The sequence below is a fragment of the Lagopus muta genome, chromosome W (assembly GCF_023343835.1).
Source record: "Lagopus muta isolate bLagMut1 chromosome W, bLagMut1 primary, whole genome shotgun sequence".
In the NCBI taxonomy this organism is placed as follows: domain Eukaryota; kingdom Metazoa; phylum Chordata; class Aves; order Galliformes; family Phasianidae; genus Lagopus; species Lagopus muta.
In genome coordinates this window covers 57,198-75,854 of record NC_064471.1, presented here as the reverse complement: position 1 = coordinate 75,854, position 18,657 = coordinate 57,198, and the positions used below count along the sequence as shown (strand labels likewise).

Here is an 18,657-nt window from a genome sequence, read left to right as displayed (position 1 = left end):
TACTATCTAGCCACACACTGTTGGCCCCATTGTCCCAGCGTCGAAGTAACCAAGTAGCAATAGGCTCATTTGGGTGACGTGAGAAGTCTTTTCTCAGACTTCGAATTTCATTCATTTTCAGAGATCGATCAACAAAAGCAACAATATCTTGCTCACCTCTTCCTCTTTCAGGACTTCTTGTTGCCCTTGTAGGCGTTGGTGACCGTGGTCTTACTGAGGGCCCCTCCCCTGGACTCAGGGGTGCTTCTCTTAGACCTCGGAGCCAATCCTATAGACCTCTTTCCTTCTCTTTCTTCTGATCTAACTGAGTCGAGATTCGTTTCGTTTTCCATCCTCTTACAGGGGCGACTGACGTCAATTGTGGTGCCTCCTGTGGTTGATCAGGTTGGTCAGTTCTGATGTTCTCACCCTCTAGCTCTGCTTGGAGTCTGTCATGTTCAACTATGAGATTATTTAGTTCAGATTGGAGAGTGTCTCGCTCACTTTGGAGGGTGTTCAGTTTGGATTGGAGGGAGTCTCACTCGGATTCGAAAGCATGTCGTTGAGATTGGAGATTCCTTCTCTCAGCTCAGAGATTCTCCCCTTCGCCTTGGAGACTCCCTGTTTGGATATAGAGACTCTGTTTCTCAACTAGGAGACTCTCTCTCTGGACCTGGAGATTCTCCCTCTCAGCTCTGAGTCTCTCCTGGAAACTCTCCTTCTCAGCCTGGAGATTATCCCTCTCAGCTCTCAGACACTCTCTCTCAATTTCACAAACTTTCTCCCTTTTTGGGATACTATTGAATAAGGCCCGACAAGCATTAGCCAGGCCCCAAATCATTTGTGCCTCCTCAGATCTGCCTAAGCCGCAACATTCCTGTCTCAAACAAATGCTTAAGCTTTCAGGGTCTTTCAGGTGTTCAGGAGTTAAGTTCCATGACACCGAAGATGTCCATCTCTCTAAAATCTCTCCCAAGCCTCTCCACACTCCCTGCCATTCAGTATTCTCTGGTTTTGGGGAAGGCTTCCTCAAAATACAATAAATACAAAAACTGACTGAAATAATGAACAGTAAGTTCAGGGAGATTAACAATGTGATCAGGTGAGCATTCAAAAACTGCATAAAGGATTCAAAGGAGAGACTGGGAACCTATTTAAAAATCACAAGTACTGTACAATTAGCAGCTCCCACTGGAGTTGTATACTACATTGTATGCAGATACCAAGTACATATTTCCATCAGTGTTTTCAATCGATTGTATATACCTATTGCCCCATAAAGCAAAGTGGCAAACTTAATTAATGCCCAGTATGTTTTGAGCATTAAAAAAGAAAAAATGAAGGCGTGCACACCCTTGAAAGGCAGTTTTAGAAGAGAAAACTTTTTTTTCTCTCTTTAGAGAAGCAAGATATTAGAGCTCAAAGTTTACAAATATCCCAGACCGTTCGCAGTCCGCCTAGACTTTCAAGGTCAAGTTTTCAGTGAGCACCTCTGAAAAAGATAAACTTTCCCAACGAAGCTCTCTGAGAGCAGAGAGAGATTTGTACTAAAAAGCTAAAAAACAGCCTTTGCCCGCATTCTCCACCAAGAATGTCAACGGTTTACGGGCTGGTTCGGCCCAGTTCAGTGACGAGCAGGGCAGAAGGATCCGCAGATCTGCGCCTCCGGAAATAAAGGAAACAGGGGACCCCAAAATAATTAAAACAGCAGCAACGATCTGAGGAGAAACAAACTCATTTACTAAAAATATTATCGGAATGCAAGATAACATACAATAATACAATATAATCAGAATTGCAGCTAATAAATCAAATATAATGAGAGAGAGAGAACATCCGAAAGGGTGGATAGGCCTCACCACAACACTGAAGTGAAATGCGCAGTCCAGCTGAGCAGCAGGGAGACAGGAGCAGCACCCATGACAAAGGGCAGGCAAGAAAAAGCGATCAGGTGACCTTGCCAGGAGTTAAACCTCCTCTCCCTGACCGCAAGGTCCCCTGGGGAATGTAGTTCTTCTGTTATAGAATGGTTAATGGTGGCCTGCCATATGGTACGGCTGAATAAATCAGACATCACTTTACATACAGGCATGTGGACCTCCATGGAGGACCTCCAGAATTATATCCGTGAACTGGGTGTAAGAGACACATTTGATAGCCCTGATGTGGTCAAATTTTCAGCAGGCATGAGAGATTTTATTTTACAGCAAGCTCCCTCCTGCCTCTATGGTACCCTAGTCTCTATATTAAATCCTCTGGTGGCCTCAGGAGCTGTAGTGCAGCAGGCTGCCCAGTTAGTGGCCGACTTGAGACAAACAGAATACCTGTGGACCAGGCGCGACATTCGGATGTTAGAAGAAGCAGAGGTCCTGCCAGTAAGTGAAACCAAAATGCCAGCTACTCGAGCTCCTCAATTGGGACACATAAAGATCTCTCAGAAAAAAAAATATTTAATGATTTAATTCGGGCTGGGGTCTGATTTGCTAAGATGGACCACCAGCCCAACCATGTCCTTCTCCAGCTCTGGAGACAACTAAAGGACAATCAAAAATTCCAGAGCTACCCTAAGAAATGAAGGGTAAGAGCTATAGAGAGGGTTCCAACAACAACATGGAACCTAGAAGATTTTATTGTTCCAAATAGGAAAAAGAAGCCACCTCAGGTGTCTCGGGCAACAATGCCTGAGCCATCGGAACCAAAAGATTTGGCCATAGCACAATTCATGGCGTGAGAAGGGATGTTAGTCCCTGTAGGGACTCCAGACAGGACCGGAGGCCCCATGTAGAATTAATGATTGATTGGTCCCGAAAAAATATTCAGAGAGTTATGGCATTGGCAGACACGGGAGCAGAAACATCAATTATATATGTAGATCAGACAAAATTTCATGGGGACAGAGTGATGATTGGTGGTTTTGGGGAGCAAACTACTCCTGTCACCCAAACATGGTTAAAATTGGGGGTTGGGCGTCTCCCACCCCGGGAGTACAAGGTGTCTATTGCCCCAGTCCAAGAATACATCCTGGGCATAGATACTGTATGGGGTCTGGCTCTCCAAACAACTGTGGGAGAGTTCAGACTTCGACAAAGATGTATCAGTATCCGGGCGGTGCAGGCAATATTAAGAGGCCATGCGAAACATGAGCCTGTTTGCCTGCCGAAACCGCGCTGGATTACTAATGTGAGACAGTATAGACTCCCGGGTGGGCAAGATGAAATATCGAGAACGGTGCAGGAATTAGAAAAAGTGGGCATTTTAAGACCTGCACACAGCCCGTATAATGTAGAAGTGTGTGACCTGGCTGATTGGAGAAAACCTGATGATGTTAACCTATATCATTATATTGATGATCTCCTGCTGACATCTGACTCACTGGAGGCAGTAGGACAGGCAGCAGATACATGAACCACCTTTTTACAACAGAGGGGATGGGCTATAAATCACCAAAAGTTGCAAGGTACATAAAAGGTGCATTGGGTATATTTGATCCTACCCTCCCAGCTGCGTTGGATATTCACGTTATTCAAGACAGCTTCGGTTGGAGCCTGTGGCAATGCCAGAGCTCTGTTCGGACCACCATTGGTTTCTGGTCTCAGGTTTGGCACGGAGCAGAAGAAAGATACAGTATGACTGAAAAACAGTTATTGGCTGCCTATTCGGCATTACAGGCAGTAGAGCCAATAACTCAAACAGCTGCAGTTATAGTCAAGACCTCTCTGCCAATTCAGGGGTGGGTGAAAGATCTGACCCATCTTCCTAAGACAGGGGCGGCCTAAACACAAACAGTGGCACGATGGGTCGCCTATCTCAGCCAAAGGAGCAGTCTGTCTTCATCACCTTGAAAGAACTCCAGAAGATCCTAGGCCCAGTGACGTATCACAGTGATGCACCAAAAGAAATACTGGTCGCTGCACCAGAGAAGAGTCCCGTTCAGGAGGGAAAATATCCTATCCCTGAAGATGCCTGGTACACAGATGGGTCCAGCAAGGGCAATCTGAGCCAGTGGAGAGCCATAGCATACCATCCTTCCACTGAGACAATCTGGTTTGACGAGGGGGTAAAGACGAGCAGTAAAGATCAGAGTTTTGACCACAATATCTGTAGGCCTTGTACCTGTTACTGGAGGGACTACTGAGCCTCCCACCTCCAATAGTCTCCCCCAAGGTGAAAGAAGGCCACACCACTTGGGTCCTACCTGCACCTTCCAGGGCCATTTTATTTTATGGGTACCTGGCTCTAAATTCTCGGGCAGGGAGCAAAAGACTATTATCGTTACCAATCGGGGGTCTTACTTGATGATCAGTGCCAGTAATTTGGATCCTAAGCGGGGTGGCCCATGTCGTCTGCAACATTCTCAGGGCTCTGGGTCAGTACTTTCAAGGTCTTTCATTCAAGTCCCGCAGGGTTTCATACAGTCTTTTCGTGCACCCCTGCAGGGACTGGGAGTCTGTCTTCAGGGCAGCCTTAAGAATACCGTTATAACGTTCGATGAGGCCTGCCCCCGTTGGATTATATGGCAGGTGGAATCGCCATTCGATGTTATTTTCTTCTGCCCAGCGCTGTATCGTTGCACCAGTAAAATGAGTCCCTTGGTCGCTCTCGATGACTTGAGGTGTCCCGTAGGCAGACATCAGTTTAGTGAGTGCCTTGATGGTATATGCCTGGTTTGCTTTCGGTACTGGATAGGCCTGCAGCAGCCCACTTGCAGTGTCGACACAAGTCAGGGCGTATCTTGCCCCTTCAGAACGAGGAAGGGGTCCAATGTAATCGACCTGCCATCGCTGGAGAGGATTGTGTCCCCTAGCAAGATGGGCTATTGTTTCGGGCAACGATCTCGGACTCATCTTGGAGCAAGTGTCACAATCCCAGCATGCTTGGACGATATCGGATAGTTGTATGGGCAGTCCCCATGCTTTAGCAGCTGCCCACATTGTCTTTTGTTCTGCATGCCGCAGCTTCTGATGTAACCAACAGGCAATGTTCTCAGATGGTGAATTCTCAATCCATCGAACTCGGGCCAGTGTGTCAGCTTCATCGTTTCCCGGTGACTGTAGGGGCTGATGACCAGAAACATGGTAGACACGTACAGTCCTGTGTTTGACCGTATTCCATATATCTAACCACACGTCTTTGCCCCAGATCGGTCGGGCGTGGATAGTCCATTCCTGGGTGGCCCACTGTGCAATCCCAAGAGTGAGCCCCTGGTACACAGCCCAACTATCTGTGCAGAAGTTCAGGATACTATCACCGGGTTCCTCGGTTATAACCATCCACACGGCTCGCAGTTCTGCCCATTGGCTGCTCTGACCTTCCCCCTCATCGAACCAGATTGTCTCGGTGGAAGGATGGTATGCTATGGCTCTCCACTTGCTCAGGTTGCCCTTGCTGGACACATCTGTGTACCAGGCATCTTCAGGGATAGGATATTTTCCCTCCTGAACGGGACTCTTCTCTGGTGGAGCGACCAGTATTTCTTTTGGTGCATCACTGTGATACGTCACTGGGCCTAGCATCTTCTGGAGTTCTTCTTTCAAGGGTGATGAAGACAGACTGCTCCTTTGGCTGAGATAGGCGACCCATCGTGCCACTGTTTGTGCTTGGGCCACCCCTGTCTTAGGAAGGTGGGTCAGATCTTTCACCCACCCCTGAATCAGCAGAGTGGTCTTGACTATAACTGCAGCTGTTTGAGTTATTGGCTCTACTGCCTGTAATGCTGAAGAGGCAGCCAATAACTGTTTTTCAGTCATACTGTATCTTTCTTCTGCTCCGTGCCAAACCTGAGACCAGAAACCAATGGTGGTCCGAACAGAGCTCTGGCGTTGCCACAGGCCCCAACCAAAGCCATCTTGAGTAACATGAACGTCCAACTCGGCTGGGCGGGTAGGATCGAATACACCCAATGCCTCTGGCCAATGGCCAGAGAGTTCTATGGCCAATGAACTCTCCCTAAGTTGTTTGGAGAGCCAGACCCCATAGAATATCTATGCCCAGGATGTATTCTTGGACTGGGGCAATAGACACCTTGTACTCCCAGGGTGGGAGAAGCCCAACCCCCAATTTCAACCATGTTTGGGTGACAGGAATAGTCCGTCCCCCAAAACCACCAATCATCACTCTGTCCCCATGAAATTTTGTCTCATCTCCGTAGATAATTGATGTTTCTGCTCCTGTGTCTGCCAATGCCATAACTCTCTGAATATTTTTTCGGGACCAATAAATCGTTAATTCTACATAGGGCCTCTGGTCCCATCTGGAGGCCCTATGGGGACTAACATCCCTTCTCACGCCATGAATTGTGCTAGGGCCAATTCTTTTGCTTCAGAAGGCTCAGGCATTGTGGCCCGAGACACCTGAGGTGGCTTCTTTTTCCTATTTGGAACAATAAAATCTTCTAGGTTCCATGTTGTTGTTGGAACCCTCTCTATAGCTCTTACCCTTCATTTCTTAGGGTAGCTCTGGAATTTTTGATTGTCCTTTAGTTGTCTCCAGAGCTGGAGAAGGACATGGTTGGGCTGGCGGTCCATCTTAGCAAATTGGACCCCAGCCCGAATTAAATCATTAAACATTTGTTTTCAGGATACCCTCATGGGTCCCAATGGAGGAGCTCGAGTAGCCACCATTTTGGTTTTATTTACCAGCAGGACCTCTGCTTCTTCCAATAGCCGAATATTGCGCCTAGTACACAGGCGTTCTGTTTCGCCCAAGTTGGCAACCATCTGGGCAGCCTGCTGGACTACAGCTTCTGACGCTACAAGAGAATTTAATATGGAGACTAGGGTACTGTACAGATGGGAAGGAGCATGCTGTAAAATTAAATCTCGCATCCCTGCTGAAAATTTTACCATATCAGGGCCATCAAATATGTCTTCATAGATAGCCACTCTTACACCCAGTTAGTGGATATAATTTTGAAGGTCCTCCATGGAGGACCACATGCCTGTATGTAAAGGTATGTCCGATTTATTCAGCCATACCATACGACAGGCCACCATTAACCATTCTAGTATAGAATGGTTTTCATCACGATATTGATTACCCACTGTCTCGCTCCAATTTATAGGAGGGAGAGGAGGTTCTTTTATTATCTATATACCCGGCGTGAGATTAAGAAGCAACGGTTCAAATGTTGGTCCAACCAGTTTATTACAAATCTTAATTAGGGGAAATGGGGAAGGGGAGAACGGACACTATTATGAATTAGGGTAATGGGGGAAGGGAAGGAGGGCGATAGAAAAGATAGAAAAGAAGAAGCAAGGAGTCTTTATAGGCAGCAAGAGGGACATAGTCACCACCATGGATCCAGCGTGGTTCGTAGTTCAGTCTTTGATCTTCAGTAGCGGTGGGTCGTCAGGCAGAGTTGTCCTGTTGCCAATGACGACGGTGAGAAGGACGAGGAGAGACGACCATGGTGATGATGGCCCCTTTTCAATGCTTTCAAAGTGGTGAAGTCAGCTGTTTTTGGAGTGACAGCTCAAATCCAAAGTGGTCGAGTCAGCTCTCCTTTGAGTGGCAGCTTCTGGCTCTGGGATCTCAGCAGGAACCTCCTTTGTTCTTATCTTTCTGGCCTTGCCAGCAGATAAGAGGAAGCAGGGAGGCACCAACTTGCATCTTGCCTTCGCAAGATACAATGGTATCATCCCCCAACCTTCCATACTTAGCTGGAACGGTTTGGCCGCAAGCCAGATCTTCCGCCAGTGAACACTGTTGAGCACTCTCTTCCGCTCTTCTACAGAGCAAGCAGCTCTGGGGGAAGGGGCTTGCAAATGTTCCCAAAGAGATATCGATTGTCACACAGTTAGCACCCATCAGTTGCCTCCCTGACAAGTCACTCAGAGTCTTATCACAAGAAAAACCTCAGGAAGCAAGCTTTGAGCCAAAAAAAAAACTAAGAAGGATTCTCACACCACCCCGTGGCTCAAAGATTGCTTGAAATAAAGTATAAGTGACCCTCCACGGTGGTGAGGAAAAGAAAAGGGAGAAAACAAAAAGACAGCAAAGAAGCGGGGGGGGGGGAGGAAGGAGGAGGGGGAGAAGGGGAAGATAATCGTTACACAATTACTACAAATGATTTCTTGGGCTTGGTTACAAATGTTGCCCTGATCTGTTGGACTTGTCCATCATCAGTTGAAGTAGTTACAAAATACATGGAAGATACAACACGTTGTATAAGTTGAATAGAACATGGAATCATACACGGTACAAACATAAGAGTTGCAACAACACACAGTAGATAAAACAGGATACGTTTGACCCATGGGCCACCTGGAAGCCAGGAAAAGAAATCTACGTCTAGGCCCTTCCAGGTTTGGACAGGAACATGGGCTATTTTCCGTATACCCTGGGCAATTTGTTTAACAACTTCACCGTTATCATCAATCTTTAGACAACAATTAGAATCATTCAGTTTGCCACAGACACCACTCGGTGACACCTCAGGAGTGGTGGCACAAATGTTACATGTTGAATAAAATGTAGAAAGTGAAAATAGACAACCATACATTTAACAATAACCAATAATAATAAATAAATAGGTAAAAGAAACTTAGGTATTTGTGTCAGCTGCTTTCCCCACCCAGGAACTCCCAGTGTAAGCCAGGATCCAGATGGGAATTCTTCAGTAGAGGTTGTGGTGTTTATGAATAGCTCCACAATATTACACTTCACTTAATTTACTGTAAGCATATCTAGTCTAATTTGACAACATGTGGACTTGCCATGGAATGTTTTCTAAGACCATTTAGTGTCTCGAGAACTTTACACTTGAGCATTTCCAAAGCAATTCAAATGCTGAGAGATATAAATATTAGTTTGGCAAGTTCAAGTATTGTTGCAGTCCACAGAACTTTTCACAGGACAGTGTGTGCAGGATACCCCCACAGTACAAACCATCAAAGAAGGGTAATCCCAGAAACATACACATCTCTTATTATAACTTAGACACTTTCCAACAACCATGTTTTGGATGGAACTCCTGGACTGGTGTGACACTGAAAAGCATCAGTGCAAAAGGCTTTATGATAGATTTCTTTTGTGACCACATCTAATAGGTATTAGATGGGTCCCTTGATTCATTTCCCAGTTTGTTAGGAATTTGGAAACACTGTGGAGGAGTTACATGCAAATCATAATCAGTTTGGTAAAAAAGGGGTGAAAGAAAGGGGTCAAAAGAAATGGTATCACTGTGCAGGGAGTACCAGTAAGCCAGGATGACCTGTAAAAAGCCCTGAACCCAGTTGTGAAGTTTAACAGATCCAAGGACTGATACCAATCACCACCCACACCCATAACAACAAAAAACATAACACTATTGCAACCAAAAAATGTAATCAAGAGGTACATTCTGTGTTCTAGCATGATCAAATCTTCAGTATTTCTGTCACAAAATACAAATAGTTAAAATCAGCTATTAGCCTTTTTGTGTTCTGTCAAGGTCCCACGGGGATCTTCTGTGAAATAAAAACAAGACACCGACTTGCCCTTATTTGGGCTTTGTTAATAGGGTTAAAAAATGAGGGAACAATCCAGCAAGCGTTGATTTCATATTCCCTTTTCGGGGTATCTTTAGCCTTCCAAAGATATTTGTTAAGGGATCCTGTTAAGGTTAGGGAAACTGGCCTCAGGTTAGCTGAGTCAATCGACACAGTCTGGCCAGGGAGGTAAGAGTGTTTCCCTGGCTTATCAGCCACTAGATCGTGACTCACAGGGATAACTGGCAAGAGTGGTGAGGCCTTTGGACAGAAGGTGTTAAATCGACGATCTTGTTTCCCTTTGTTGTGAGCTTTCTCATGCATCCACTCTTCACCGCCCCCACCCCGCTCACTTGGGGGGGGCGAAGACGTCAGTTTTCTAATGGCTTGGATAGCCGTTCAGGTTCCCTGGGAGAGACCCTAGGACCTGGGGTTTTGCTTTCCTCGAGATTCTGGAGCTTTTGTTCTGGCCACCAGTTAACTAATTTCTCTAACCTGACAGTGGGTAATCCATTCATCAAATCTCGTGGAACACCCTTTTGCCAGCCCAGTGTCCAGAGACAATTACGTTTATGATCAATATTTCGCCTACCAATTTTTACTGACAGTGAGACCCTTCCAGTCCCACTGAGTTTTGAGCTAGGAGGCCTGGGGGCAAGGCTGACTGCTGCAAGTCTTACTTCTCTTGGCTCAAGTTTAGTGGAGGAAGAAACCACTGGCCCATATTTCCTTCCATAGTTAATTAACTCTTGAGCAACTTCTCCCCACGTCCATACTTTGTTTCCTGACTGCAGATGGTTGGGGGTTACAGTTCCTTCTAACACTGGCTGGGTTCTCTCTCCCTGAGGCATTGCCGGTATTTTTCCCTGCAGCTGAATACCTATAGGTTTTAACGACTCTGGAAGCCCCCTAATTAAAGCAGTCATTCTCTCCGGATCAACAGGCATCATCATAGGTGATTCATGGTGCGGCTGCAGCTTTCTATCATACATCATTTGGAGACAAGCAGCCTTTTGAACACTCTCTACTAACTGATCAGTTGTTCCAATAATGGCAAGAGGGTCTCCCCGTTCTAAAGGGTTGAGACCACCTGCCCAATAGGCAGCCCTTTGTGTTAATGACCAGGGAGCACGACTGTTGCCAGTAGTTAAAAATACTCCTGGTCCCCAATAACCTTCTGCTTCCTTTTCTGTTAACCGAATCTGGTCGCCACCAGTGAGACTCACCCTCCATACATATTCTGTCTCTGATTCCTTTGGAGAGCGGCTGAAATCTTTCTTCAATTTTGCTAGTTCAGTGGCTGAGAAGGGAATTTCTTTAACATTCATTTGAGGATCTAGATCCTCACTATTATCGAATGTATATTCAGTTTTCATCAAAGGACGCAATGGGGCTATTGGAGTTTCTATTTCATCTAGCCTTTCCCTCATTCCTGGTAGTTCCACCTGAGGAAAAGTTTTTTCTCGAGGCAAACTGCGGGTGATGGTATGGCTGGCATGCTTACACGTTAGCAGTTCCTTAAAAGCCATTTGCAACAAAGCCGAATTACGTTTCTCTCTTTCTAATTGTTCCTCAAGGTTCACTATTTGATTCTGCAGAGTTTTCACCAATTCTTGTGTTACTTTAACCGATTCCTGCAGTGCTTGTATGGTTTGGAGTTCTGCCGAATGCTTTTCATTTCGGAACTCCACGGCTGCTTTTAAAGTAGCCCCGAGTACGGCACAAATAAACGACTTTCCTTTTCCAGCTCGTGTACGAGCTTCATTCTGTAAGACACTAATGCGATCCGAAACACTCTGCAAATTATGCCAATTTTGGCGTGCCCAGTCCACCCCTGACAAAGAGGGACGAGCACCATGCTTTTCTAAAAGGTCAAATAACACATCTTCACTTTTCATACTGGCATTACTGTTACTCATTTCTTAATACAATGAAAGATCTACACTAAGGGAGGAGGTACACGTATTCAAAAGCTCAGTTACTCCTCACCGCTCCTCCCAGGGAGATACACCACACCTAAACAAATGCAAATGCTCCAATAACGCCTCCCTTTTGTTGACGGGAGCACAAAAAAAAAAAATGTGAAGCTAAAGCAACACTTTCTAGGTTTCAATACAGTAAATAAACTTTCTTGGAGAGGCACACACGTTTAAGTAACAAAATATCACGTCCTCACTTCCCCAAGAGGCGCGTGCATGCAGACACACACACACACACACACACAGAAAAGGTTCAAGTTTCGCACTTCAGTTACAAGATACTTAAAATCGCAAAATTCAGAGAGGTCTTCTCGAGGAGGCACACACTTAAAATTAATTCATACATCCCAGAGAGGTACACACATAAACAGCAAAGTTTCAGAATGCGGAGCGGTCTTCCTGGAGAAGGACTCACGTCTAAGTTTTCAAAATTATCGCTCCATGCAACTCCAGGAGGTGCACACAAAGAAAGTTTCAGACTATATCTGGAAGGACAACACTCTCACGGTGGGTATCCTGCAACGACTACGCCATTAAATAAATGTCTCGCTCCAATTTATAGGAGGGAGAGGAGGTTCTTTTATTATCTATATACCCGGCGTGAGATTAAGAAGCAACGGTTCAAATGTTGGTCCAACCAGTTTATTACAAATCTTAATTAGGGGAAATGGGGAAGGGGAGAACGGACACTATTATGAATTAGGGTAATGGGGGAAGGGAAGGAGGGCGATAGAAAAGATAGAAAAGAAGAAGCAAGGAGTCTTTATAGGCAGCAAGAGGGACATAGTCACCACCATGGATCCAGCGTGGTTCGTAGTTCAGTCTTTGATCTTCAGTAGCGGTGGGTCGTCAGGCAGAGTTGTCCTGTTGCCAATGACGACGGTGAGAAGGACGAGGAGAGACGACCATGGTGATGATGGCCCCTTTTCAATGCTTTCAAAGTGGTGAAGTCAGCTGTTTTTGGAGTGACAGCTCAAATCCAAAGTGGTCGAGTCAGCTCTCCTTTGAGTGGCAGCTTCTGGCTCTGGGATCTCAGCAGGAACCTCCTTTGTTCTTATCTTTCTGGCCTTGCCAGCAGATAAGAGGAAGCAGGGAGGCACCAACTTGCATCTTGCCTTCGCAAGATACAATGGTATCATCCCCCAACCTTCCATACTTAGCTGGAACGGTTTGGCCGCAAGCCAGATCTTCCGCCAGTGAACACTGTTGAGCACTCTCTTCCGCTCTTCTACAGAGCAAGCAGCTCTGGGGGAAGGGGCTTGCAAATGTTCCCAAAGAGATATCGATTGTCACACAGTTAGCACCCATCAGTTGCCTCCCTGACAAGTCACTCAGAGTCTTATCACAAGAAAAACCTCAGGAAGCAAGCTTTGAGCCAAAAAAAAAACTAAGAAGGATTCTCACACCCACATATAACCTCTGTCTGAGAGCAGGATGGACAGTCATGGTGGCCAGCTTGGCTGCTATTAGGTCATTCACCAAGACACTTTCTACCCCCAGAATCCCACAGTCTCAATGACAAAGGGATAAATAGGTCTAGGAGGGGTGGAGCCTGGCTCCCCCCCTTCCAGCAGCACAGGTGAATTGCCTTCACCTGTTCTCCTCTGGCTGACTCATGGCTCACCTCGGGTGATCAATCAGAGGTTCAGCCTGTGACTCAGCAGTTCCCATACAGTCACCGAGCTCAGGTGAAAGCAATTCATCTGTGTGACTGCAAGGGGTAGAGCCTGACTCTACCTCTCCTAGACCCCATTTAAGGGCTGACTGTAATTGAGGAAAGATTTTTTCCTGGAAATTGATCTTTTTGGGGGTGTTTCTGTATGCTCAGGATATGGGTGGGTGTTTCTGTATGCTCAGGATATGGGTGGGTGTTTTTATTTATTTCTGATTATTTCTTTCCCATATGATAGTTTTTGTAGCTTTGCAATTTATAGTTACCAGGCTAATCACACCACCGTGTATATTTGTTCATTATATTTTTACTTACAGGGTTGTTGTTTCTTTATGTTTTCTTTAAAAGAGAGAAAAGAAGAAACAGGAAGTCATTTAATGTTTATTTTAAATGAAGCATAGAAAGGCTCATGCTTTATTAAGCCTTTTGTCTTTCTCCTTTTTTTGTATTTGTCAGTAAGTTTTATTGCTTTCTTTAGGATATTTGTAGTCTCAAATCATGTTTCAAGTGTTGATGGGGAGAAAAAACAGAATGACAGTTTTCTACAAAAGTTTACTGTGGTCTAACAACTATTATTTAGATGAGAAGGCTACTATGGAATATATTAGTAATCCAATTGAAATAATTTTAGTTATTAGTTTTACATTTTCAGCAAATAACTGATAGGGTAAATAATTTCTGATGCTTTATACACACGAAATGCATATTTCCATTTGAAAATTTCAGAGCTTCTACAAAATATTAAATCTTTTTTAGCTTGTTTTTTTAAATACATTCTTAAAAAAACTAACAAAATTAAGGCCAACAATTTCACACCTACAACTTAATTGTAACACAGCAAGTATTTGAATACATTGAGAGAAGATTAAACTAGTAAACATTAAAAGTTAATTAAGTTGGCTGTGGGTTCAAAACAATTAACCATAATTAAATACACCAAACATTAGACTATAGACTAACGCTATACGCTACAATCATTCTGTTAGTAATATTTTGAGAGCTTTGGGTACCTGTTTTCCTTTTTTTAAGTAAGTAGCTTTTAATCCCAAACTTACTGTACCATGATCTAAAGTATAACAAAAGAGTAGAGCAGCAAGGTTGTAGGCTACAGCAAGTGAGGATCTACTTAGATATAAGAGCAGTAGGCATAGAAATAAGAGAAAGAACCTGCTTATCTTTGGAAGGCCTGTATAGTTCTCAGATAGGCAGGGATCACCTGGTGATATGCTTGCATCTTCACTACCTATCCTTAAATGAAGTTTGGGAAAGGTGGATCCTGGCTCCAAGGCAAGACTGGCAGTGTCTTGTCCTGACCTTTTTAAAAAAAAAAAAAAAAAAAAATCAAGTAATCATCCTTGAAAAAGCATACAAACAAGTTGATTTGTTCTTTATTAGTCGTTTATTAATCAAGTCTTCTACCCTAGATCACTATTCAAGAATGCTTTAGATTTTGTAGAATGAAAATGATGAGTATTTGAAAACAAGTACGAAGTTCTAAGATAATATTTTAATGATAGCACCATGAGAAACAAACTTGCAAGTCCTTACCTGCTAATACATCTTATTCTGTCACTTCTCTACTATCATCCCTGAGGGAGAAAAGGCATGATAGTTTTCAGCAGTTCTTTAGAAGAAACCTTGATTTGTGTATTTTGTAATAAACAATCTACTAGTTAACACACATTATTTAGTTAAAACAACTCTTCAGTTGTTATAGATACCTTACATCAATATCCTATACAATTAACACAAGACCATTAGACTGTAAAAAAAAAAAACAAAACAAACTAAATCCTGTAATCTTCAAACATCTCTCAGTCGTTTTTGAGACACCCAATTCTTCTTCTCCAGAAGTCTATACACCCTAGCTGCCGATGGGAGCTATGCAGCCCCAAGCGTCTTTAAACTATGGCAAGAAAGTTAGCCCCACCCCTTGCCGCTAGGGGACGAGCATAAGGCAGAATTTTCAGACACCATTTTTCCACCCCCCAACTGAAATTGCTATCGCTGTTCTTTAATGCCCTCCTTATCCACCGTTTTTGTTATTCTTACCACGGCTCCTGTCAGTCAATTAAAAAACAAACAAACAAAATTACCTAGGCATGCTGCAGCAGTGTGGAGTAAAGCATACTAATTTCCTCATGACACTCAGGCCTGGGACGTTGTGGTCTACACGGAGGGCGGGGCGAAGTGGAGGCCAGCCTCCGGCCTGATGGGCAGTTGTCTTACCCAATGGGGTCGCAGAGGGCCCTAACCGATGATGGAGAGGCTCGTTTAGGCACTTAGTGGTGCTCTCCCCGTACGCGATGGGTGCAGGTAGGTGAGGCTGCGCGTAGTTGGCTGCACGTGTTTTTGGAGGATAGGAGCTTTTAAGCTAAATATGGTTGTGTGCAGTGGGGTTGTGATCGCTCAGCTTTGCTGTCTGATGATATAATGATACGGGAGGCCTGAGCCGCTGCCGAGTCCTAGGATTTCTGTGGATAGCGGCAAGATAGTGCTATTCTTTGCTGGTTTGGACATGGATTTAGGTAGGTCCGCATGAAGGAAGAAGCTGAGTAACGTGTTTTTAGTAAGTGTGGGGTGGTTTGTCGTAATTTGTGGCCCCCAAGGGCTCCAGTTATCCCGAGGGAAGGGCCAGAAGGGTGATCTGTGATTTCTACAGGCAACTGATGTGCCTCGGTGGCCATGGTGTAGGCGCCCAGAGCAATACTGTAATGCAGACCAGTAACACTAGTATGTGTGCACTAAGGCCGGGGGAATGGCCGTCGCTTTTTTGCACATACTCTGTAGCTCTGCGCCTGGAACTAGCTGGGTATCATGGTGAGCAGATGGGAAGAGGAGGGAGTGCGCTCTCGTTTGCGGCTTGTAGGGAAATGGCTGTGTGAGGCCGGTTAAGAAACGCTCTGTGGCAGGATTGGTTTCCTTTGGGAGCGATCGCGGAGGTGGTGAAGCCTCTCGTGATAGGACCGTTGTTCTGTCGGCCTTGGGGTGCTGGGTGACTCCTTTGTATCTCTGGGCAGAGCGGTTGAAATCTTATGACCGCGTGGTTATGGTTTATCGGTCCTGGCTCCGCCTAGTAGCAAATAGGCGCCATTACAGTAGTCGCCATTTTTGCTGGTCCCGCGCCCCTGGTTCAAGGCTGCGGGGGTTTATGTTATGCCGCCTCTTCCCCTACTTAGGAGCAAGATGGGCTTCTGAGTGTTCTGTGGCAACGTGGTGCGAAAGGTAAAGGCGAACGTTGCCCCGAGCAGACAGTGAAATAGTCAATGGCGCGGTTTTGCGGTTGGACTGCAGAAGGGGAGGGGATGTCTGGGGAAGGCATTTTGTCCTGAAGGGAGTGGGAGTAAAGACACACGGGCGACCTCCGGCTTTTTTTTTTTTTTTTTTTTTTTTTTTTTTTTTTTGTCATGTCTGAGTATGCTGGTGACGTTTTTCTTCTTTAGTAGCCACTTCATCAGAAATACATTACAAACGAGGTAACTGTTTCACAAAATAAAAAAGGTTTAGCTGCTTTTAGATTCTTGGTGCATGTTTGCAGAGGATTACGTGTAACTACATAGTGGTATTTTTTTACTAGAGTTGGTTTTTTTTTTAGTGTGGATTGCATAACTTCTCTTGTTCATTTGTTACGCTTAGGTAGAAGACATGATAGAATGCCTGCTGGTAAGTTAATGGAGAGCTTATAAAATTAGTTCTGTACTCTCCAGTCTAAATTGTTTAGAACTAAACAGTAGGAGCAAATTTATATTTAGCATCTCTTAGAAAGGAATTCCAAGGTATGATATATAGTCTATTAAAAGTAGAAACTGGATACTTGTTCAGTTCAATTATTTGGAAGTTATTATCAGTAAACATTATTGCTTAAAACTAGCGAATGTGAAAACTGAGCATGTCCAGATTGTAGCTGTTTAAGTTGACAGATGTGACTATTTCTTCTCTTAGTGATGTATTTTACCTTATTATGTTTTCTTCACTTTATAAAGAAAAGCTTTGCAGCAGAAACTCAGGTCAAACCTGTGCATTTCATTGTAGTAAAAACAGAGCTGTAAGCGAACAGTGCCATAACTGACATATGCTGTTTTTATAGGCTTTTGAAGCAGTAGGCTGTTGGGTATTGATCCTGTCTAGAACACTTGAGTTTTGCTCTACAAGCATATATAAAACCGGTAAGTTCTGAAAGTAAGCATCTAAGCATCTCTTTTTGTTTGCTTTTCCCCCTTTAGTACAATGTGTGGTTTATTTTTTTCCCCAAACGTGTGGTTTTATTTTTTTAATTATTCTTCAGTAGGTTTTATCTGCTCACCTAAGAATAAAAGATAATGGAGACTGAACAACAGGAGGAGACCTTTACCAACACAGAGACAAATGGTAAATTTTTAAAAGGCTATTTTTATTTTTTTGAGAGAACCTTTTTAAATCTCAGTGATTCTTGTTATTTTTTAATGCTTTAACTGTATTTAATATGTTTCTATTAGTGTTTTTGCATTTAATCTTATATTTTTAAAGTATCCAATGTAGCTATGCATGGTTTTTATATCATGAAAACATACTTTTCCTTTGGGGATGTTTTTGACGTGACAAATTTAATTAAACCTCTATAATTAAGGGTTTAAAAATATTTGATATGCAAATATTTTATTACCATATTTATTGCAGTTGCTAACATTGCAGGAATGTGCATGTGTATATATATATGTGAATATCTTAAGTGAAGAAGTTAGGGCATTAGCAATGGGTTGATTCAATTCATACCCGTTTTTCGAAACTGTTTTAAAAACTCCTTTTCTATTCTACCAATATTACAGTGTTGGGTGAACTGCTTTTGAGCTGTTTTGCTTTCAGTTTTTCACAATTATGAATTTTAAAGTAAATGCTAGGTATGTGATGCAGTACTTCATTAAATGAAGTGGTCTAAATTTATTTTGAAGTCTGCAAGGTTGTCATTTCAACTGTAGTTCATAGATTTGGAATGGGTCTTCAGTAGGTTGATGAAATTAAAAAAAAAATTGTTTCTATCTGTATAGATGCCCAAAGTTAGCGTTGGGCTTATAGGAAAGAATGCTTCATTAGGAATACAGTGCATAAGCTTGATGCACATTCCATTTAATTGTGACTTAGAAAGTTAAGTGTATGTTTGTGTTTTCTTCCCATGGACCTGTCTGCAGGCAAACGTCCTGCAGAAGATATGGAAGAAGAACAGGCCTTCAAAAGATCTCGGAATACAGATGAGATGGTTGAGTTACGCATCCTGCTTCAAAGCAAAGTATGTTGTGTTTTTTTTTCTTTTTTTTTTCTTTTCAGTATCACTATGATCTTTTCTATAGCATTGTTTAAGACAGTGGTGACAAAGTGTATTTTGGGGTTGTATGTTTAGAAAGAATATGTGCTTTATTTAATATAAAATAACTTATTAGGAATATTTTTAAGTGTGCACGCCAGGAGGCTGTGCTGCCATTCTGCAAGACCTGGACAGGCTGGAGAGTTGGACAGAAGGGGAACTTAATGAGGTTCAACAAGGGCAAGTGTAGAGTCCTACACATGGGGAAGAATAACTGCATGC

The 18,657-nt window shown here is 43.7% G+C and overlaps 2 protein-coding genes across 5 annotated transcripts in view; one reads left to right on the top strand and one right to left on the bottom strand.

Moving 5' to 3' along the window:
* Positions 1-7,103: 7,103 nt before the first annotated feature.
* On the bottom strand, positions 7,104-15,299 carry LOC125686428 (uncharacterized). 2 transcript variants are annotated; one of them, XM_048930396.1, is made up of 3 exons: positions 15,194-15,299; positions 14,646-14,686; positions 7,104-14,411 (listed from the first exon to the last, which is right to left on the bottom strand). In XM_048930396.1, the coding sequence occupies exon 3, from the start codon at positions 11,363-11,365 to the stop codon at positions 9,818-9,820; it is 1,548 nt and encodes a 515-aa protein (XP_048786353.1). In that variant the 5' UTR covers positions 11,366-14,411; positions 14,646-14,686; positions 15,194-15,299; the 3' UTR covers positions 7,104-9,817. The 2 variants fall into 2 exon arrangements, with proteins under 2 accessions (XP_048786353.1, XP_048786354.1); XM_048930397.1 differs by lacking the exon at positions 14,646-14,686 and having other exon boundaries at positions 15,194-15,266.
* An 890-nt stretch (positions 15,300-16,189) lies between these two features.
* LOC125686437 (heterogeneous nuclear ribonucleoprotein K) overlaps positions 16,190-18,657 on the top strand; it is a 29,261-nt gene continuing 26,793 nt past the window's right edge. Inside the window, exons 1-4 of one of the 3 annotated variants that reach the window (XM_048930410.1) lie at positions 16,190-16,322; positions 17,185-17,263; positions 17,386-17,465; positions 18,263-18,360. In XM_048930410.1, coding sequence (XP_048786367.1) covers positions 17,417-17,465; positions 18,263-18,360 — 147 coding nt within the window. In that variant the 5' untranslated portion in view covers positions 16,190-16,322; positions 17,185-17,263; positions 17,386-17,416. Of the gene's footprint in view, positions 16,323-17,184; positions 17,264-17,382; positions 17,466-18,262; positions 18,361-18,657 lie in introns of all 3 variants that reach the window. The other 2 variants (XM_048930411.1, XM_048930409.1) reach the window with 2 other exon arrangements.